General features: G+C 37.8%; 1 protein-coding gene across 4 annotated transcripts in view; it reads right to left on the bottom strand.

Annotated features, from left to right (window-relative positions):
• The window catches only part of LOC123774879 (uncharacterized), an 84,294-nt gene that overhangs the window by 16,738 nt on the left and 43,051 nt on the right, over positions 1 to 24,505 (bottom strand). For 2 of the 4 annotated variants that reach the window (XM_069316586.1, XM_069316588.1), the window contains exons 2-6: positions 21,284 to 21,635; positions 20,148 to 20,309; positions 6,986 to 7,135; positions 3,361 to 3,483; positions 158 to 322 (exon numbers count right to left, since the gene is read on the bottom strand). In XM_069316586.1, the coding sequence (XP_069172687.1) occupies positions 158 to 322; positions 3,361 to 3,483; positions 6,986 to 7,135; positions 20,148 to 20,309; positions 21,284 to 21,631 (948 nt within the window). In that variant the 5' untranslated portion in view covers positions 21,632 to 21,635. The remainder of the gene's footprint in view (positions 1 to 157; positions 323 to 3,360; positions 3,484 to 6,985; positions 7,136 to 20,147; positions 20,310 to 21,283; positions 21,636 to 24,505) is intronic. The other 2 variants (XM_069316587.1, XM_069316590.1) reach the window with 2 other exon arrangements.

The following is a 24,505-nucleotide window of genomic DNA, read 5'->3' as shown; positions in this document are numbered from 1 at the left end:
GAAAATCATTTTATCACACGAAAGAATAACAGGATTAATAACAATTTATGAAGATAAAGACTCACAGAAATGAGTAAAAAGAGTTGAATGAAAGAGAAAGAGCAACAACTATGTGAATCTATACTGTAACACCCGAGAGACAAAATCATTAACTTACATATGGGTTGAGGAGTGCCGATAGTGGGGTGACTGTGGGCGGCGTGACCATGGGGGCGTTGAGGGCAGTAGTTAAAGGAGAACTGTTTGGTGGCGCCATCTGAGGGAGTGTAGCCTGCCGGGTATGTTGTAATATTTCTTGAGAACGTGGGATATGGGGGACAATCTGTAAAATGGTATATCATAGAGACGGGAAGGCTGCCTTGAGCATCATACTAAATTTGATCAAATTATATTTTCTTTGGGCCTAATCCATTACCACGTACCTGGTTTATATTTATTTAATTCCATGTTCAATTATACATAAAATTCAAAGCCACATTGATTATCAAATAAAAAATACAGCATATACCATTTTTCTAGTGGATAGGACACATGCTTATAGTCCACCACCAAATAAATATATATTGTATTTTTACATGCACAAAATCATAGTTTCTCATACAAAACCACTTGAAAATTACTTTCAACAAATGTATGATGAAATATACTAAAAATATCCTTGTAAAATAGGCAAGTTTTTTATGCCAGAAAATACAATAGTTGGTGTTAAAAACATATACTCAAACACTTACTGAAGAATGAAACCTAAATACGTATGAGATATATATATATATATGAAATCAAGGAAAAGTGTTTAAACTGTTTCATTACTTTTAGTTTAATTCTCTTAAATCTACACATGGAAATAACTCCAGATGAAACCAGGAGGCATGGCAGGATGTGCAAAATAATCCCATTGAAAAGTAAAGGTGAAATAAATATTCTAAGCGAGTATTCTATTAACATCAAGGAGGGCTCAAAGGTTTTCAACACGCTCCTCTACTCATAAGGAGCGTAACTGGCTGACCTCTCATGGTGTTTGAGAGAACTCGATAAACACCTCCAAAGGATACATAATCAACCAGGCTGTGATTCCTGGCTGAACCATGCATTTTGCCCAAAACGCTGCATGTATTAGTTGCTTTAGGCATAGTACATACTTGCTCTATCCAGAAATCCAACATTCTATTTGTAACACATTTTGTATGTGTATACTTTTATCTGAATAAACATTATTATTATACAATTATTATTATTCATGTAACAGATGCAGCCTTTTACAGACTGCATGCTAGACTCCATGCCTGCCTGTCTGCCTGCCTATGCATGTTATACAATAGCAATATTGTATAATATGCAAAAACCAATTTTGGAATAGGTGAAGGAATAAACAGAGTCTACAAGAAACGTGCCAATAGCTGTGGGATGACAAGCATCAAGGATAAGAACACCACAACTATTCTGCTGCCAATACTAATTGCACCGACACTTCCACGTGAAATCGCCTTGGTTTTTTTTTGTTTAGAACTCGGAGTAAAGAGGATTAGCTCTTTATGGGAGTAATCCTATTACTACTGACTGGGGAAATGTGGGTTACAGTGTGACACTAGTGCATCATGTTGACATTTTGATTGATTTGTGTGTATGTATGTATGTATGTTTATATTTTAATATTATATATATATACAGTATAGTGGATCGGGACACAAAACTAGGGACTTGGGAGGATGTTCGGATGGACAAGTGTTTGCATAAAGGGCGTTCATATAACAGGGACCACCTAAATGTCAAAAGCAGCCCATATTTGGCAGTCACAGCCCCGCTCCGGTGCCAAGTAAGTCCACTACGGGCTCACCATAACCCGTGCTACTTGCAACTTTTGTTCTGAGTAGCTGAATCTAAAACAACAATCAACAACAGCCCATACTTGATATCAACATGAAAATGCAGAAAATAAGTCATAATAACTCAGCTAAAAAATGAATAACCAAATCAACACACATGAAATAAAAGGAAAGTGATGATGTTTCAGTCCATTCTGGACCCTTATCAAGTTGTGATAGGGTTCTAGGATGGACCAAAACATCCTCACTTTCTTTTCCTCTGTGTGGGTTGGGTTACTTACGTGAAAATGGTCTATTAATTTAATCTAATAAGTACTACAGACTAATGAACAAATACACAAGGGCTGTGACGAGGATTCGAACCTGCGTCCAGGAGCATCCCAGACGCTGCCTGAATCGACTGAGCTACAACATGGTAAAAGAGTTGAAACCGAAGTTCTACTGAACTTACTGGATCCCGCAGCCTCTTTGAGACACAAACCAGGGTTTTACACAACTCCCCCATGCACTCGAGCTATGTCAATAGGCTGTTCTCCCTCTTCGCCCTTACATCATTACATCATTCTGTGTGTAATGATGTAAGGGCGAAGAGGGAGAACGGCCTATTGACATAGCTCGAGTGCATGGGGGAGTTGTGTAAAACCCTGGTTTGTGTCTCAAAGAGGCTGCGGGATCCAGTAAGTTAAGCAGAACTTCGGTTTCAACTCTTTTACCATGTCGTAGCTCAGTCTATTAAGGCAGCGTCTGGGATGCTCCCGGACGCAGGTTCGAATCCTAGTCACGGCCCTTGTGGATTTGTCCATTTGATGTGTCACGTTATTGTGATTTCTGTGTGTAACTACAGACTAATACATCTACTGCTCATTCCCCACAACATCTAACCACTTATACTGTACTTTCTGTAACCCTCAAACTGCACACACATTTTTAAGTCAATATCCTGGTGTGCATAAAAAATATATAGTTTTCCATTCAATATCATAAAACAATTATTTGTAAATTAATTTAAGTAAACTATGTAATAAATTTCTTGTCATTACACACTTTATGCTTCCTCCTGATAATTACCTTACCTTCTTGTCATCACAAATATCTTCCTGGTAAAAAAAAAATCCTTGAAATTTTGCATATCATCAATAGTTCCTACAACATCCTTCAGTAAATGGATTATAATACACCTGACACGGCATCAGTTATTGTACTAATCGCCAAGGAGGGCAGAAAAGGAGATTTTTTTTTTTTTTTAGCAAAACGACAAACAATTTCCAGGTCTCGAGTGCTGAATGATGTCCCAGCAGAATCTTTAGTTTTTTGAATATTACAAGGCACATTAAATCTCCCACAGGCGAGTGGAGCATCATTGGTCTACCTCTCGAAGAGGACAGGAGCAGTTTAAGGGTTAACTAGCTATTATTATTGAAAATTAATATAAAGAAACTTTGACTGTGCTTCAAAGTGACTTCACTGATTAGTAAATATATTTGATACAGGAGATGAAAATAGTATATTAGTGAATAAATGTGCGGCGGCATCTTACTCCAAGCCGTAAGATGGGCGGAATAGGGTTGGCAACTTGTGCTGCAGGTTGATCACCCGACACTTCAGCCAAGCCTTTCACCTTGAGAGTTTCTGCTGTCTTGAGCAGCCCAGATAGCATGTCCTGAAATATATATATAACAAGTTAATACTGTATAATTAACTTAGTTAATTAACAATATCAATTAGGATGAAATGATTTGAGTCTAAGTGATACCTAAAGCTTTATTACAAGATGTTCTATAATATTCTTACTGCTTAATGATTCCTTAGCCTATTCAACTAGCACCTACACAGCTTTTTTTATTAAAAAATACCAATGTAAAATTAAGGTTGATATTGTTACCAATCTACGTTTTCAGCTCGCAGGCGAGGATCCTGGAATCGATCTCCGGGTAGGAGAGAAATGGTTGGTCATTTTTGCTTTCACTGGATTTATCTGTTCACCTAACAGTAAATTGGTAACCAAGACTTAAGCAACTGTTGTGGGTTGCATCTTGGGAAATGTCAAGAGTCGGCATAGGGGGCACCTCAACAAGCCTAAGTACAGACTTCTTGTCCCTGACAATAGTACAGTAATTAACATATTACAGGTACTGTACTGTACTTATGGGTTTTGTGGCTAATGGCTAATACTTACCATTACTTTAGTCTATACTTAATACTAAATGGCCTACTTTATTGAAAATTTTATTGCTGTTGATAAACATGGTTTTGCTGAGAATTATAGCTACACACAGTATTTTAGAGAAAATACAGAATGATGGCAAAGTAACAGCAAACATTATTAGGTTATTACTAATTTAAGCTCTTGGGGAAGGTATGTTAGGCCTATGTAGAGTGGTAGATACAGGATTTAGACCGACTATAGAATATCAACTAGGTACTTTTTCTCTCTAAATTGGTTAAAGGTTGTACAATATTTTATTGTATTTGGGATGCTGCAGGAAGTTAGAGCATTTTTCGTTCATGTTCGAGCAAGGGGGCCTAATGGCTGAGTGGACAGCGCTTGGGGTTCGTAATCCTAAGGGTCCGGGTATGATCACTAGCGGAGGTGGAAATAAATGGGCAGAGTTTCTTTCACCCTTATGCTCCTGGGGAAGTGCGTGTGTCTGTGTGAAAATTAGGATTAAGGACTTGCCTGAAATGCTGTGTGTGCTAGTGACTTTACAAGAATGTAAAAACTCTTGTATATATAAATAAATAAATAAATAAATTTGTAACAGCACTTTAAAACAGTCACTCAAGACAAAAAAAAAATTATATTTATTACAGAATTATTATTACCATACAGGTATTGTTTTTTCCTAGCCCGAGCATTCACTGCATCAGCCAATTTTTTGACCTGACTTGTCCTACTCTAGCCATCGATTGCTCAGATTCCTTCTGTATCAATCACATATTTCAGGTAAACTGACCAACAAGTTCACCACACACACTACTGTAATTTCACACACAATGTCCTCTCTATACAACAAAACTTTACTTCGGTGCATTTTCACTTAATAATCTTTTCTCACACAAGTAAAATTTCATCTAATTTACACGAATCTTTATCACTCTCTTCTATAAGATTTATTTTCTGCCCCCATCAATTCTGACCTGCATTAGAAATATTGCCGAATCAAAGGTGTATGTATTCAAGAGGCACTTAGACATATTCTTGCAAGAAGTGCTGGACCAACCAGGCTGTAGTGGATATGTGGGCCTGCAGGCCACTCCAAGCAACAGCCTCATGGACCATGTTATCACAAGTCGAGCTAGACTCGGGGAACAGAAGAACTCCCAAAACCCTCTCCAGGTATGGTACAGTTATGACCTACTTCAATTTCACACACTAGGTCCGTACACGATGTTTACACCTTTTTCTAATATGTTAATCATGATCTCCCTCATAATTCCATCCACACACATAGTTTATTAAATAACCATGAAGGGGCCTCGTAGCCGGGTGGATAGCGCGCAGGACTCTTAATTCTGTGGCGCGGGTTCGATTCCCGCACGAGGCAGAAACAAATGGGCAAAGTTTCTTTCACCCTGAATGCCCCTGTTACCTAGCAGTAAATAGGTACCTGGGAGTTAGTCAGCTGTCACGGGCTGCTTCCTGGGGGTGGAGGCCTGGTCGAGGACCGGGCCGCGGGGACACTAAAGCCCCGAAATCATCTCAAGATAACCTCAAGATAACATGCTGACAATGCCATCATGACACCAACATTAATGCAGAGTCAAAACACTCACTCATTACATTATTAACTCATACACACATGCAGTACTTCTTTTACAAAAACCCATTGTAGAAATTAGCATATCTTGACCAACTCCTTACAAATGCGCACTCCTCCTTTAAAAGGGTTCAAAGTACTGCATAAGAGGTTAAGTCTCATTGTCAACAAGCCACAATGTAGGACAGAAAACAGGTGATGATTTCTCACCTATATGGCAATAAACCCATGACAGCTGTTAAGGTCCCTGTGTTTCTGGTGAAACACAGGGTTAAAATGTTGACTCAGATTATGGGGGTTAGGGATTGTACTCGAGTACAGGTTCTCAGAGCGGAGCGTGCGGATGAGAAGAGACTCTCTCTTCGACCTGGTAAACCATTGTCAGGAACAGATACTGTACTGACATGGTCCATAGGGGTTAACTAAGCAAGTAACATGTATATCATCCACAGATGAAAACCACTGAATTTAATCCTTGTTGATGCATGAGAATTCAGACTATGATACCTGCTTGATGGGGTTCTGGGAGTTCTTCTACTCCCAAGCCCGGCCCGAGGCCAGGCTTGACTTGTGAGAGTTTGGTCCACCAGGCTGTTGCTTGAAGTGGCCCGCAGGCCCACATATACCTGCTTGATGGGGTTCTGGGAGTTCTTCTACTCCCAAGCCCGGCCCGAGGCCAGGCTTGACTTGTGAGAGTTTGGTCCACCAGGCTGTTGCTTGAAGTGGCCCGCAGGCCCACCTATACCTGCTTGATGGGGTTCTGGGAGTTCTTCTACTCCCAAGCCCGGCCCGAGGCCAGGCTTGACTTGTGAGAGTTTGGTCCACCAGGCTGTTGCTTGAAGTGGCCCGCAGGCCCACATATACCTGCTTGATGGGGATCTGGGAGTTCTTCCAACCACCACAGCCTGGTTGGTCCAGCACGTTTTTTTTAGAAAACAATCTAGTTTTCTCTTGAAGCTGTCCACAGTCGTTACGGAAATATTTCTCATAGTAGCTGGGAGGACGTTGAACAACCGCGGATCTCTGATGATTATACAGTGTTCTCTGATTGTGCCTATGGCACCTCTGCTCTTCACTGGTTCTATTCTGCATTTTCTTCCAAATCGTTTACTCCAGTACGTTATTATTTTACTGTGTAGATTTGGGACCTGACCCTCCAGTATTTTTTGAAAAACAGGGTTTTTCAAACTAGGATTATACTTATATAAACATTGGAGCAACCTTGGAACATGAAGCAGAGGGGTACATGGGGTCTATGTACACCAGTTTAACAACTACTGATCTAACAGCAAAGTATACCTCTAACAACCATTTAAACAGAACATTTTATCAACAAATTATACATAGTACTGTAGTGTATTGCGACAAAATATTCCATGGCTTAGCAAATACCTAATACAGTACCTGAGTAATGTTAATTTCTCCACGGTACATAAAGTTGACCAGCTGGGAGACGTGAGTGAACTTCATATCCTTTAAAATGATGATCGGAGATTTATCTGGATGCTCTTCAAATAATTGCTCAAAGTAACTGCTGCACGCTGACAATACCACCTAAAGGGAGACATCAATAATATTCTTTGATAAATATGTAAATACATAAATAAATGCATAAATACCCACATATAATTAGAAAGGTGCTGATGTAATTTGGACACTTTGCTAAAATGTGTGTAAAATCATGTATTGCAGGCAAACCTGTTTAAACTGTGCCACAGTATAAACACTAGGGGTCGGGATTCGTCAAACATTACAAGTTCACTTACAAAACCTGTACATCTTTCCTCAACCATGGTGGCTTTGTTGACATTTATTAAATGGTTTACAAGTGCCAAAGTACTACGAGGTTATCTATAACAATATTAACCGTGGGTTGTCAAGTCCTGACTCTCAAGCTATTTAATAAATGCAGACTATGGCACTATGACTATGACTGTGTTCCTCTGGCGACGGCTTACTATCCAAAACCACCCTTAGGTCTCGTTCTTTATTAGAGTTCTGTAATTCCGTTCCACATAATTTGTAAGTTGTGTGTGGTCTATTTTCTTTGATTCCATATTCCATAACATGGCATTTATTCACGTTGAATTCCATTTGCCATTTGTTGCTCCAAGCACCGATTTTATCTAGATCAATATAAAGGGCATTACAATCGTCTGCATGTTTCCAGTTTCCAGAACAGCCTCTTGTGTGGGACTATCAAAGGCCTTTTTTTAGGTTCAGATAAATGCAGTCAACCCATCCACCTCTTTCCTGTAGTATCTCTGTGGCTCTAGAGTATCATAAAAACTAAAAAGATTTGTTACACAGGACCTTCCTTTTCGAAAACCATACTGTCTGTCCGTTATTATGCCATTACTCTCTAAGTGTTCAACCCATTTGGCTTGAACTATTTTTTCTAGTATTTTGATTACCACGCTTGTTAATTATACGGGTCTATAATTTAGATGTTCCTCTTGACTACCATTTTTATTGATTGGTAATATGTTTGCCTTTTTCCATATACAGTACTGTATTTGCTAAGATTCCTGTGCACAAGGATGTCTGGAATATTAATTGGAGCGGAAAGCTCAGCTCATTTGAACATTCTCGCAGCACCCAAGGTGAAACTCCATCAGATTCGCTTTATTTCTTCCTATCCCCAGGAGTAATTTTTCCACTTCGTCTTGAGATACCTCTATGTATTCAATTTCGTGTTCTAGAATTGGTATTTGGTCCAGCTCTCTTAAATCCTCATTTTGTACACACACACTTTGGAACGGCTCATTTAGCATTTTACAAATTTCTTTTTCATTCTCAGCATTTCTGTTCAACGTTCTCAATCTGCATTTCATCCTCTACGTGCAGCTTGCTTTTAATGAATTTATAGAAAAGGTCTGAATCTGTTTTACATTTGTCCGCTATACCTTTCTCAAAGTTCCTTTCTGCTTCTCTCCTCACCGCTGTGTAATTATTTCTTGCTTGCTTGTAGTGCTGGGATGTTTGAGCGTTAGGCCTCTTCTGATATTGAACCCATTTTCTCGTCTTATCCTTTCTGGCCCTCTCTCAATTTCTGTTGAACCAATCCTGTTTCATGGTCCTGCATCTCTGTTTTGGTATGAATGTTCATGTTCCTTCATTGTATATTTTGCAAAATTTGGCATACATCTCATTTATTTCCTTGCCTAGCAACAAGTCTGTCCAATTAAACTCGTTCAAAGAATTTTTAAGAGTCCCATAGTATCCTCTCTTGAAATTGAGTTTATCAACTGCGTCAATGTCCCCATTCTCTTCTAGATTATTTTGCAAAGTATATTTAATTTTGAACAGGACATGATTACACTTTCCAAAGAAAGGGAGATACTGGATGTCTTAAGGTATACAGAGGTATATCTTAAGTATTAAGTATCAGAGGTATTATGTATACAGAGGATGTCTTAAGGTATATACCTTAAATAAATGACTTACCCTTTTAACATGTTGATAATCATTATTTATAAACACATTTATAATTTGTTAAGATATCCTATTACTCTAGTAGAAGTGATTGAAGAAATGTTTCTAGACAACTGTCTGCAACATAATGGACCTCTAGTACAAATTTGCTCTCAGTACTATACAGATAAAAATGTAAACAATGTAGAATTTACACAAGAATATCATTTATACACTGGTAACTTTAAATGTCACTTTAATTTTGATGCAATAAGTGTCTGGCATATTTATAATACCGAGGCAAACAGACATGATAAAAATTAGTTTGGTGCAAAAAAAAAAAAAAAAAAGCGAGACTTAGATCTAAACAAATGGCACACCAAGATGTCAACACAACAACAACAAACAAGGTGTTGCCATCACTTGGGTATAGAATGAACATTTTTAGCAGGCAATGCTAGTTCAGAACACCTCACTACAGTATCTGCAACTTCCATACATCTTGAATTCATGTATTCATTTTTCATGTATCATCTACCTGTATCTTCCATACATTACAGTACTGTATCTCTAGATTTCCCCTGATGCTGGAATCTTTTTTAGAAAAAAAATTTGTCAATTTATTGTCTCATGTCGAGGTATAAATGTTTTTTTTCACTGCATTTTGGTAATAATGAAACTTATCAGGTAAGCCGTTTACTTAACTGAAACTGCAATTGTTCCATAGAAGTTTGATTTAAGTGAAAACAATGTTTAGCATGCCCTACAGCTAAAAATTCTGTTTTGCATCTAAATGTATTATCAGTTACATACTGTACTTGTATTAAATGTAATGAACTTGATATTTTATAATGGACTAATGAAACAAAATGTTTCACCCATCCACCAACCAACAAGTCTTTAAAACAACACAACCAAAAACAACTTTCAAAGTAGTACATCTCAAAACAATCCTACCCCCCCCCCCCAATCTTTAGTACAGTAATTTATGCACTACAGCATAATCAATTTTGAACATTTTAAACAATTTTGACCACACCACCAACCAGAAGGCCAGGTCAGAGACTGGGTTGCGGTGAGGTTGATTGTGTAGAACCAACATAAGTCTCGCCTACAAGTCTACCAGTCTCCGTGGTGTAATGGTAAGACACTCGCCTGGCGTTCTGCAAGCGCTTTGTCATGGGTTCGTATCCTGGCCGGGGAGGATTTACTGGGCGCAAATCCTTAACTGTAGCCTCTGTTTAACTCCCTTAGCCTCTGTTTAACTCTGTTTATCCTCCCCTCCTCCTCTCATGCACATTTACCATTTCACTGCATAATTGTTCAACCCGTTCTCGCAAATTCGTAAAGTCAATATTGACTTATTAACTACGTGCATAGGTGATATACTAAACATAATAGATACCCTTAAAAAGATTCATAGAAAACACCGACCTTACCTAACCTTGTTAGTATCTTAAGATAAGCATCTTATTGCTTCGAAATTACAATTATTACTTAACCTATACCTATTATAGGTTAGGTAATAATTGTAATTACGAAGCAATAAGATGCTTATCTTTAGATACTAACAAGGTTAGGTAAGGTCGGTGTTTTCTATGAATCTTTTTAAGGGTATCTATTATGTTAAGTATGTCACCTATGCACATATTTAATAAGTCAATATTGACTTATTAAATTTGCGAGAACGGGTTGAATTGTTCGTTTCTCTTCTCCTACACCTTAATTTTGTTGACCAGACCACACACTGGAAGGTGAAGGGATGATGACATTTCGGTCCGTCCTGGATCATTCTCAAGTCGTGTGCTCAAGAGCACACTGTAGAGTGCTCTTGAGCACACAATCTACTTGAGAATGGTCCAGGACGGACCGAAACGTCGTTATCCCTTCACCTTCTAGTGTGTGGTCTGGTCAACATTCTTCAGCCACGTTATTGTGACTTATCACCTGCATATGGATACCTTAACTTTCTCTCTCTCTCTCTCTCTCTTTCTCTCTCTACATGTATGTCTGCTTCACAAGACAATAATATAATTCTTCAACAGCTGTATCATTTCTGTAACACTGACTAAACTCAACCTCACACCCCGCCACTCCAGTCGCTAAATATAAGTATTGTATTAAATTAATTAAATTGTAACTAGTATACAGTACTGTAAAGCACTCTAGAGCCTAGCTTTACTCCGACTCACACACTGTAGAGTGCTCTTGAGCCTAGCTTTACTCCCACTCGTGTACTGTACACATAACCCTCTCCTAGCAAAACCCATTCTATAATTTAGTGTTAATCATTCTATAATTAAGATGTTATATACACATTCTACACTTCAGTTTTGCATCTAATATTACAGACTCCATTATTTTGCATTGTAAATTTAATTAGCCACATTCCTTATTTATTTTTCAGTACAATATATACTAAATTACATACATAAAATTCTCATGCTTTAAAAAAAATTATTTATTCAGTACTCTAATTGAAATTAATTCAGAATTTCATCAAAGTAAAATCTGTATCTTCCACTGCGAAAAGCTCAGTCATCCCAGGGTACTGTGTTTTTTTTATCTTCATGTTGGACATTGACTGGGACACAATGTATAGTATCGTACCATCCTTTCCTAATGACACTAGGATTTTCACGAGAGCAGACAACATAGAGGACACAGCAAATCTCCAAACTGAAGTAAATCAGGTCTTTAAATAGGCCACAGAAAATAATATGCTATTTAATAAATGTAAGTTCCAGCCTCGGCGCTATGAAAAAATTAAAACATCTAAAAACGGAAACCACTTTTAAAATGACGTCAAATCACACGATAAAACGAAAAAGCAAAACTATATAAAATATTTGGGAGTATTCATGTTGTAAGACCTTACTATTAAAGAACAAAGTAGTTGTCACAACTGCAGGAAAAAATGACAGGTTAGATACCAAGAACCTTTCAAACAAGAGATGCCATACCAATGATGGAACTTCTAGATGCTAGTGTGGAATATTGTTGCACAATAACAGCCCAGTTCAAAGCTGGATAAATTGCTGACCTGGAGAATGTGTAAAGATCTTTTACTGCTAGAACCCACTCAATAAAACATGTAAATCGTTGGGACCCCCTACATTTTTTTTAATCTGTATTCCCTAGAGCACAGGTGGGAGAGATATATAATAATATATACTGTACTTGGAAAATATCAAAGGGTCTGGGACCAACTCTGCACATGGAAATAACACCACACAAGACCAGGTGACATGGCAGAAAGTGCAAAATAGCCTTGTTGAACAACAGAGGTGTAATAGGTATGGCGAGAGAATTTCATCAACACCAAGGACCCAAAATGTTCAACATTCTCCCTCTAACCATAAGGATCATTACTGTCCAACCTCTCAGTGAAAACCTCTCGAAAACGAACTTGATCAACACCTGCATCTAACAGCCTGGTTGACCAGACCACCAACCAGGAGGCCTGGTCAGAAACTGGGCTGTGGGGACAGTGGTCCTCAGAAATCAGAGCAAGGTAACCACATCTTGAGAAGTTTTCCAATTCATAAATCTTAGCTACTACACAAATGGTAATGGATTTCTTACTAACCCATCCTTATAAAAACTGAATCTCCTACATACTGGCATGGGGTGGGACATCATGTTGGGCAAGGCTGGTGGTTCTTGGAGATGTAGTTGGCTGGAAATGGAGTCGAGCACACATTAACTCTTAAGAACCACCGGCCTTGCCCAACATGATGAAAGCTGGACATGAAGCCCCACACTATGCCAAATGGGTCGGAAAGGAGCTGGAGCAGTGGTTCCCAACTAGTGGATTGTGGAACCTAAATTCTTAGCCTTCAAGAATAAGGAAATAGCAAGTATCCTGATCAGGTAATTTTTGTCAATTATGAATGTGTGGCAGGAGGTTGCAGGTCTTTTGAGTATAAAAGAATAGGGCCATGAGTCCAAAAAAGGTTGGGAAGCACTGAGCTAGAGGGAAAAAGGTGCAGGGCACCACAGATCCAAACCTTGAAGGAAAACCCAGTGAAGCCGATTCCTTAGAATCCTTGGGAAACTCACAAAGTGATCCCCAAACCAACAAAGGCTGCAAATTGGAAAATTGCAAAGGGTTTTGTGCCAAACCATGCCTAGGAAAAACACAATGCACGTAAAGTTCATGCAACTAAACAGGTGTTCATAATTCTAACCAGAGATGACCTTTTCAATGGCCGAATGTAGAGGCAAGATGAGTCAAAGCAAGCACCAAAAGAGAGAGAGGAAATCAGATTTTGTGTCCCAAACCTGCTCCAGCCACTAGATGTACTGGAAGACTTGGCAAAAAAAAAAAAAAAAAAAAAAAAAAAAAAAAAAAAAAAAAAGTTGATTGATAGTTAAGAAGCAGGCTGAAAGAGCCAGAGCTCAACCCCCTGCAAGCACAACTAGGTAAACACAACTAGATGAATACAATGTGAAAACTGACTCATGGGGAAGAATTTGAACATGACCTACCAAGGCAGGACTACAGAAATTACACCTGTTATTCCTCTGGACCTCATTTTATAGGCAATCACTACATAATCCCATTTATCAAATGCATTTGCAATGTCCATGTACATACAGCATCTGTATTTACTACTACTAATTCTTTCAATATTTTGTTGCAGTGACTGAGCAGCCACAAAAGGCAGGATCTTCCTGTTCTACATTCAAATTGACCCGAGCTGTATTAATTCACTATTCTCTATAAAATTGGAGAGTTGACTCCTAAACACACTTTCAGACTCTAATAACGTGATTAAGTGCAACTAGTCTATAATTTTTTGCCAATCTGTGCTATCTTGTGGAGTGGCACCATATCAGCTAATTTAATTGCCTTTGGTATATATATCTTCCAAGCATACAAACTTTTTTTTTCCATATTACACCGAGCACTCTGCTACAGTTACTTTGCATTTCACCATAAATATGGTGTTGCAGGAGTCAAGACCTGAGACCAAGTGCATGGGTATATTGACAATTTCATTTTCAGAGGTTACAACATTTGTGTAATATCAGTTATGCTGTAATATCTAAGTTATGGATATCATTCATGAAGAAGCTGTCAGGTTCTTTAACTCTCATGCTGTTTATTTGTGGTGTTAAACATCATAGTATACGGTTGATTCATGATTTCACCAATTTCTTTGTCATCTTCTGTGTATAAACCGTCTCTCATCAGTACAAGTCCAATACTGATGGAGAGCTTTTATTTATATTTTATATGTAGAAAAAAAAATATTTTTCCTATTTCTTGTATGGCTTTCTGTTCTATTTGACTTTCTATTGTCTGATGAGTACTATAGATTTTTTCTGCTCTATTTCTTCATTCTCGCTGTTTCTACTGGTTTTTTTTTTGTATGGTTGTTGAGATATTCATGTCCGCTTCAGCATTCCAGTTTGTCTTCTAACATATCTTTTTAATTTTCTAAGTTCATTTTCTTTTTGGTCAAGAAATATACACCACAAGTACACTTTGTACACTTGAATTGAAATAAGTTTATTGAGGTAAAATACACACAAAGGGATGAGGTAGCTCAAGCTATTCTCACCCCGTTCAGTACATCGTGTTAATACATACATAGACACATTTATACACTTTGGTGATCAATTGTCCATTCCTTGCATGGGAGTTTTGGTACTCATGATGGTTTCCAATTGAATGTTTGCTAGTTCTATCATTTTTTCTAATGAATCTTTGTGTTGTTGAAATTGTATTTACTGAGGAGCCCCTCTCACTTGTCATTTATCTTCAACGTATTACAATGTATAAACGTTAGTGTGGACTTCACCGAGTTTGTTATCTGATTATGAAATACCTGAGATAGTAATGTTTTTTTATTATTTCTTTAGTTGAAGATCAAATCAAGAGTATTTTCTTTCCTAGATGACTCTTAGTTGCCGAGTCACATAGCCTAAGGAATTCTTAGACCTGTGTTCGGTTATTTCCATGTTGATTTCCTGCTATAATGTAGCCTGTATTTTGTTAAGCCTTAATTTAAACTTGGTAAATTATAATCTCCTGGGATGATGATAATCAGTATTACTTTTTGTAGGTTTTTCAATTCTGTTCATCCATTCTGTGAATTCCTCAACTATGGACGGAGCCGGTGGCTGAGCAGATAGAACACTGGACGCGTGATCCTGTGGTCCCGGGTTCGATCCCGGGCGCTGGCGAGAAACTATGGGCAGAGTTTCTTTCACCCTATGCCCCTGTTACCTAGCAGTAAAATAGGTACCGGGGTGTTAGTCAGCTGTCACGGGCTGCTTCCTGGGGGGTGGAGGCCTGGTTGAGGACCGGGCCGCGGGGACACTAAGCCCCGAAATTATCTCAAGATAACCATTGTCTGCAGATTAATATATGCGAGTTTTCGGAATACGAGGCGTCTCCAGGAACCAATTAAACTCTTAAACTGAGGTATGCCTGTATTACAGTAATAATGTTTCTGAACAAATCCACAGGAGGCTTGATGAGGGTTCGAGCCTATGCACTGGATGTTCCCAGGCGTGCTCTAGTCAACTGTACCACGACATGGTAAAGAGAGGTTCCAACCCTTATTAACGCTCCTGTGGATTTGTTCATTGATACATCATGTTAATTTGATCTCTCTGTGTATTGAAGGATTTTGTTCTCTACTTTGATTCAAGTACTGTACCTCCACCATCTCATTTGTGAAGTTTAAGAGTTCTGTGCATACAAGTTCCTCTTTAAAATACAAACCTATTGCTCCATTTGGTAAATACAGGCGGATTACAGCTGAAAAGTTTGAGGTTCAATTTCTGAGGCAAGACAGAAGTGTTTAAGCAAAGTTTCCTTTCACCCTATGCCTCCTTTCACTCTATGCCTATGGTTGTTCACCTAGCAGTAAATACTGTAGATATGTTGACCAAACCACACACTAGAAGATGAAAAGACGTTTCAGTCCGTCCTGAACCATCATCAAGTCAAATGTGATGAGACGAGAAAGGCATGGGCATAAGTAAGGCAAGAGAGGTGAGGAGGAGGAGGAAAACTTAGACGAACGTAAAAGCAATGCGAAAGATAGCTGTAATAAAGGGTATGTAGGGGGTAATAAAAGGAGTAAATGGGAACAAAAGATAAAGTAATAGAAAGAGAAAGAGAAAAGGAAAGGGAAGGCTTATGTTAGATCACGTTTGTTAGAAGGTTTAGAACATTTGAGTATGTACTGTGAAAGGGAAGTCAACAGCAATAAAGTCAGGACTCCAGTTCATGTTGGGAAGGTTGTGTATCAGAGCTGATTTGACGAGACGGCGTCTGTGAAGAGTAGAGGCAGGAAAGATTATTTTAGAAGAAGACCAATCAATAGGATGATTGGAATCCCTAACATGACAGAAGAGAGCATTGTTTGTGTCTGCAGACTTCACGCTTCTTTTGAATTGCTCAAGTCTGTCATTAAGTGTATGGCCAGTTTCCCTATAGTATTGGATAGGACAAGACGAGCAGGAAATAGAGTAGACACCAGAAGCATTAGAATCAGGAGAATTGTGAACAAGATTAGTACGAAGTGTTAGTTTGACGAAAGGCAAGCTTTATGTCAAGAGCACGAAGGGTATTAGTAAGAGTATTGAGTTCAGATATGAAGGGAAGGCAGAGCACAGTGCTAGTAGCACTGGAAGCAGATTTAGGATGAAAATTTTTTTGTTTAGCTTGAAAATAGGCACAGTAGATAAAATGTAAGGGGTAACCAAGGCAAGAGACATGTGTAGATAAAGGAAATTTCAGAATCAAGAAACTGAGGGTCACTGATGTGTAGAGCGTGGAGGAAGAGAGACTAGGTCACTTTTCTTAACAGAAGGAGGATGGTAGGAAAAGAAGTGAATGTACACACCACTATGCATTTGTTTGCGGTAGAGAGAGAAAGAGAACCCAGACAAAGAGCTGTGAACATGAATGTCAAGAAAAGGAAGGAGGGAATTAGATTCCCATTCAACTTTGAAATGGATGAAAGGAGTCAGATTGTTAAAGAGAGGAGAGGAATGACTGGATAAGTCTAAAATCATAAGGCCATAAAGCAAAAACATCAACATAGCGAAGCCAGAGAGAGGGACGAGTATCAATAGAGGAAAGAAGAATGGTTTTGAAGTATTTCACATCGAGACTGACAAGAACAGGGAAGAGAGGGGAGCCCATAGTGACACAGAAAGTTTGAGAGAAGTATTACCGTTGAAAGAGAAGGAGTTAGAGTCAATACAGAGTCTGATGAGTTCGAGGAAGACGTCAGTGGGGGAGCTGGAGATGAAGAAGGCCCTCAGTCGCCTTCTGACTAAGGAAAGAGAGATCATCAACAAGGGAAACATTAGTAAATAGAGAGAAAACATCAAGAAAAAAAAAAAAAAAGAGTACTGCAGGTACACAGGAGTTAGGCAACTGTTGTGGGTTGCATGTTAAGGAAGGTTAGTAGTTGGCCTAGGGGGACCTTTATAAGCTTAAGTATAGGCCTCCTGTCCCCCTCTACTAATAGTGTTATATACTGGTGTAGTACTTTTATCCACTCTACGTTTCCTCTAAAATATTTACATCCAAAAGCTCACTTCACATTGCTAATATCAAAATGCATATTTTCAAACATTGTCAGTCTTTACGTTTTGCATCACCATTCCGTTGTTTTTAAACTTGCCCGAAATGCTGTGCGTATTAGTAGCTTTGGGCACAGTATGTACCATAGATATGTACCATATACATACATAGTATGTATATGTATATCTAGAAATCTAACATTCTGTTTGTGACTCATTTTGAATGTATGTACTTTTACCGAATAAACATTTATTATTATTAAGCCAAAATTCTTATTAAATGTAAACTGAACAATATTATGGTGAAGGATTGTTGTTTATCACCGACTTCATATTTACAAACGACCAGTTTTAACTTTTCTAATTGCACAGCCCTGCCTGGGGCCAGCTTCTCCTGGTGAGGGTCTCTTTAGTGAAGCAATTGTTAGCTACAGCCTGCAAACTAATACAGTATTATCTGCATTATGAATTTACCTGTATTTTAAATTACAATAATTAATATTTTTACTTTCTGATCTATTTGTGGAGCACTCGAAATGTTCATGGTCCAAATGACATTCAAGATACTAAATTTATCTGCAATTATGGTATACAGTACCGTTACATAAAGTAATGAATTATATTTTATCACAGAAAACAATATGACAATAGGTTGCCAGATCATATACAACATACAGTACTGTTAAAAAGCTATGGATCAACACATAACCTAATGACAAAATCCCACCTCACATTGCAAAAGAACACATCCAAACATCTTTTCTAACATACCCAAACCTTTGCTGCAATAGAGTATACATGTTTACATTTTTTGTCCTGTCAGACATGGGATTTATGCCCAGGCAAGTTATTGGTATTCAGTATCATGCTCCCCCCCAGAACATGATCTGCCAAACAATGTAAACATTATTTCAACTGTGTGAAAATACTGAAGCCATATGATGGGATTGAACCCCGACATCCCTGAACTTCTCAGGCGCGCGCACACACACACACACTTTCTCAAGGGAATCGATAGGGTAAATAAAGACAGGCTATTTAACACAAGGGGCACACACACTAGGGGACACAGGTGGAAACTGAGTGCCCAAATGAGCCACAGAGATATTAGAAAGAACTTTTTTAGTGTTAGAGTGGTTGACAAATGGAATGCATTAGGAAGTGATGTGGTGGAGGCTGACTCCATTCACAGTTTCAAGTGTAGATATGATAGAGCCCAATAGGCTCAGGAACCTGTACATCTGTTGATTGACGGTTGAGAGGCAGGATCAAAGAGCCAGAGCTCAACTCCCGCAAGCACAATTAGGTGAGTACACTGACTATGAGAGCTACACTCGTGGTGTCCTGTCTTCCCAGCACTCTGTCAAATAACGCCTTTTCAATAATTTCAAAGCGTTATATGAAAGAGTGCTGGGAAGATGGGACACGACGAGCGTAGCTCTCATCCTGTAACTACACCGACTAGACTATGATGTGCCCATGGTGTTCAGGGGTGAGGGATAAATCCCAATGTATAGCTTCAATATTTTCTCAGGTACATATAACGTTCTTGTAATTTCATTGAGGGGGGATCTCAATTCAAACCTGAAGTATATTTATGCACAGGCTTCCTTTTGCAGACATTAAAAATTATTATTATTATTATTATTATTATTATCAGTCTCACTAATACCTTAATATGTTGTTGAAATATCAAGGCTGTTTGATGTCATAAAATCTGCACATCCATAGATAAATCATGTTCCTGTGCTTTCATTCTGCACATCCAGTATAATGAAACATTCAGCACATATAATGAAACATGTTCTGCACATTATATACAAACTATATAATGCAAACAAGTTTGTTATTACCATAATTAAATGTGAGTGCTCACTATTGCATTAAACTGATATTAGAAATTAAATATAACAGTTTTTTTTCAAATTAAGAAGTAAATTGAATGTTTTTGTTTAAATGTATGAACAGTTTCAACATGTACACAAGTATGAACAGAACTGTACAGGAATTAGTGGATACTGATGAAATGTGGTAAAATTTTCAGTTGAAAGTACAGTAATAATAATAATAATAATAATAATAATAATAATAATAATAATAATAATAATAATAATAATAATAATAATAATAATAATAATAATAATAATAAATGACAAACTGCACGTGATAAAAGACAAGAAAAATATAACGTAGACCTGAAAAAATTAGTCTATCACATATTCTTTTTTAGCCTAACGCAAGAACCTTTTAAGTTAATTCAGTTTACTAAGCTTTAGCTTTACTCAATCATACCTTGATAAGGATCCAGAACAAACCAAAATGTTGTCACTTTCACATATGATATATCTTGCAATGATTTCAGGCTCAACGTCCCTGCGGCCCGGTCCTCGACCCAGCCTAATCGTTGCTGGACTGGTCAACCAGACTGTTAGATCAGATTGCGAGCAGCCTTGTCCATGTACACATGTACTGTTACATTCTCTGCCTACTCAATGTAACAGATAACAAGGACAGTAATACATATTGAAATGAATACCAATTAGACTCCAGGGAGCCTAACTATAACCAAAGAAAACTGTATACAGTCTTTACAAACCTTGTGTGCCCTAAGTGACTTGCCCTCACAGGCTAAGGTAACATCTGTAAACGACTCTGACTGCAGTAGGCGGTCGAAGGCTCGCAAAAGGTTTGACTGGTGGTTGTTCCACTTGAGGCAGTATTGTTGGTTCGCCATTGCGGACGGGGAGTGCGGTGAATCCTGCGGGCAGAACAAGAACAAGATAATCTTCAAAACTCCTAATGGAGAGAATAATCATAAAACAGCCTAATAAACACACAGTATAACAGTATGGACAAAAAAATAATCACATAATCAGAGTCCCAATAGCATACAGCAGCAAAGAAGCGGTGACGGCATCAAATTTTGAGTGATAACAAAAAAGTGAGCTAGACAATAAGCTGTACAACAATTGCCACATACTCATCCACCCACGGCTGGAGAACGCTCATGACAGCAACACCCAACATAAACAATTTGTTTACATTTATATTCATCCATACACTACACAATATAATCAAAGCATGCAAAACACAATACAAAAAATATAAAATAACAAACTACAAAGTGCAGGTAACAATCAATTTATAGAAACTACAGTACTAAATATCCAACAATTTATTACAATAAAATACAAAATACTATACTATACTTACAAAACTGGGTCTTAATTATATTTACACAATAGCCTAATTGGTCTTCAGTTAATTTTAATCATAAATAATTTTTGTAATAAGCATACAAAAATCTAGATGAACAATGTCCAGTAAATTTCTTTTAACTGTACAGGGATCTAAGATTCATTGGGAATTTAGCTTAAAATTATCAATGCCAGTTTCATAATCTACACCCCTACTACTTCTGGTATGTCTACTAAGGTGTTGGGATTTAAATAACACTGTGATTTTATTATGATACAGATCTTGAAAAAAGTAAAAATCATCGCATAATCCATAAATAACACACAAGGATGCATCTAACAGTGCATTCCTATAACCCTCACAGAAGCAAAAAGCTGGCAACACCTGCACTTGCACGACTCAGCCTAGTGCTCGGTGATCATAGAAGCAAGGAAGGGTGTTCCAAGCAGTAAAGTGGCAGTAATGTGACTCAGGAAGCTTGTATAGCAACTTGCTCATCCCAACAAGTGATTTGAATGAGTGACACTCACTAACCTTACTATCAATAAGAATATTTTCCAGTTTCCACGATGGAGAAAGCGGAGAGGATGAAGCGTCTACATTCGGTAGACCCGAGGGACACTCGGAGGATATTGGATGAGGATCACTACTGCTTGTACTGGCCATTAGGGAATCCTCCATTCCCTCTATATCAGGCTTTGTGATATGGTAACATGGAACACACTTCCTCAAGTGCCTCCTCAGCCGGTCAACCTTAGCACTAACCCTTTGCTTACAGTGAACACAAATCACAACATAATGTTTTTCGTCTGTCCATCTTTTGCTAAAGTGGGACCATACAGTATCACTCCGCCTGCCAGCTTTACCCTCTCTGATGCTCATGTTCCTTATACAGAAGAGAGAGAATGAAAGGATTTTTAATAACAATCATGAAAGTTCCTAAGAGGGTAATTTGCTGGAAGGTGTGATAGGAGTTAAATAGGCTGCAAACCTCTAAATCACTTTTTCATAAAAGTTTATGCTGGAAAATTTGTTATCTGTAAAAACATCAAACAGTGATATAATACATAATAATAATAATAATAATAATACACATAAATTTCATATATACAATAACTTACATTTAAGTCACTTGCAATTGATCAACTGCAATTAGCTTTTAAGTGATACCATTCTTGGAAAGGTGATGCATGGACAATGCCGCTTAAATATAATCAAGTGCACGGCAACAGCATACATATTAGTTTTAAAAAAGAACATTTTCTGAATAACATGTACACTATGTATCAATAGCATCTGTAATATAAAATCAGCGTACAATGTAACAATAAGGAGGGCCATTCAATAATAAATAGCCTGGTTGAACACATAAGAAAACCAGAATTCCAGAGAGCTTTAAGAAGTCTGGTCCCAAATAGGCCAATCTCTTCAAGCAGGATTACACTGAATTTATATTTTATTACCAAATTCCTTTTCCAATTGTCCTAATGCACAAAAAATATAAATTTACAATTTACTACAGTATACAATTTGCCTCATTTTTAAAACTTTCCACCTCAGAACAGAAAAGTCTAGTTATTTTTGTGTTCTGTGTTCAACATTAATTTGAGTCAGGTTAGTAAGAACAGAAAAGTCTATAGTTATTTTTGTGTTCTGTGTTCAACATTAATTTGAGTCAGGTTAGTTGCTGTATAATAAAACAAATATAATATATAATAACTTAAATGTAATATGTAGATTATAAGCTAGCAATTGTAAGCCAACGTAAAAACACATCTCGGCTCACAGTCGAGGGGCCCGGATTCAATCCCCGGGCAGGGCATGGATAGTTTGGCACATTTCCTTTCACCTAGCAGTAAAATAGGTGACGGTTGTGAGTTGCATCTTGGGTTAAGGTCTGTAGTTGGCTATACGGGACCTTGAGTACTGGCTTCCTATCCTCGACATTGAAATTATAAACATATAGTATACTTATTAATGGATAAATTAAATAAGCTAATATGCATTCACTGCAATGTAGGTAAAGATATTTTAGCTTTCTTTATTTAATAAAGAAAATCAAAGCTAAAAATCTAAAGCTAACATCATGTAATATAGTATTGTACAGTACTGAATTGTATGCAAAGTCTTGTTACAACCATTAATGTACAGTACCTATATGAAATCAAAGTTTCATGGGCAAGTAATATGCCTTATTCTTTGGAATGTGGCTTAATGTATATATTACTGGGGGAGTGAAAATCAAGAAATAACGTGTGCTTTAAGCTGGTTTTTATACAAAGCTTGTTGAGTTATACCAACCAGGCTCCATACGCTCCACGCAACAGCCTGTCGGACCAAGCTCTCAAGTCAAGCCTGGCCCCAAGCCAGGCTTGGGGAGTAGAACAACTCCCAGAACCACATCCAGGTATAGGCTTGATTGATATACTGTTTGATTTATCAAGCAGTTACATATCCATTTACAAAACTTGTATGTCTTTCCTCAATCATGGTAGCTTTGTATTTATTAAACAATTTATGAGCTTCAAAACTTCACAGCCCAAGGTGATCATTGTTACAGACATCCTCGTAGTGCTTCAGAGCTCATAAACTGTGTAATGGACATGATTGAGGAAAAATGTACAGGTTTCTTAAGTGGAAACGTAAATACTTGATGACGTCTGGCTGTGGTTTGTTATTGAAGACAGAAACCTAGTGCGGTATCTGGGGCAAGGAGACATCATCACACGAACAAAAAGAATATGGGGGGGTAAGGGGGATCTTAAAATGTGTGCAATTCTAAGCAAAAGAATGTAAACAGTTTGACCTCAATTTCATTTTGACATGTTTCATTAAAAAATTTATTTTCCTCTTCTTGCTTAAATAAATATATCATAGGCACCAAGGGTTACATGCCATATTAAAGAATACTATGGAAACATAACAGAGAACATGATAAAAAGCTATGGAGAAGAAAAACAAAACGTACAAGAGAAAATGAGTAACCATAGCAGGATAACTCGCTCAAGTATGTATGATCTTTTCCTTTGCCTAGAGTGACCATGAAAGGCTTTACCGTGAATGTGAAAACCAAAGACAAGTCAATATAATGAACATAATCACTACAGTAAGCAGGCGATGAGTCACAATAACGTGGCTAAAGTACTTGAGAATCGACTTGAGACAATCGACTTGAGAATGGTCCAGGATGGACTGAAACGTTGTCGTCCCTTCACCTTCTAGTGTGTGGTCTGGTCTACAATAAGCATCATAGCCCCCCATAGAATGAACACCAAAAATCCCTTTAGCAAACATTAAAGGCCCCCTAGACTAAAAAGAAACACCCTATCTAGAAACGAACAAGAAAAGCCCTACAGTAAACATAAATTCCTAGAGTAAATACAACAGCTCCTAGAATAACCATAAAACCCAATGAAGTGACCATAAAAGCCATTAGTGATAATCTATACACATATACAATATCTCTCTAAAATTCCCACAAAAGCCCTTCACAATACAATCGCCTCTAACTCTCACTTCCTCCCTCAATTCCTCCTATTCTCACTTTCTTCCTCAATCCCCTACAAATCTCACTTCCTCTCTAAATCACCTAACCGGAAACGTATACAATACTGTATATACAGCTGATTTTTCCTAACCAGAAATGTAAAAATGCCTCTCATTTTGCATAACAAGAATTGTATTAGCAACCCACCTAACTTTTCAAGGCCGATGTATAGAAAACGATCAATATTACACTGCTTTAATTTGTTCTAA

The sequence above is a fragment of the Procambarus clarkii genome, chromosome 84 (genome assembly GCF_040958095.1).
Source record: "Procambarus clarkii isolate CNS0578487 chromosome 84, FALCON_Pclarkii_2.0, whole genome shotgun sequence".
Lineage (NCBI taxonomy): Eukaryota > Metazoa > Arthropoda > Malacostraca > Decapoda > Cambaridae > Procambarus > Procambarus clarkii.
This window is presented reverse-complemented; position numbering and strand designations above follow the sequence as displayed.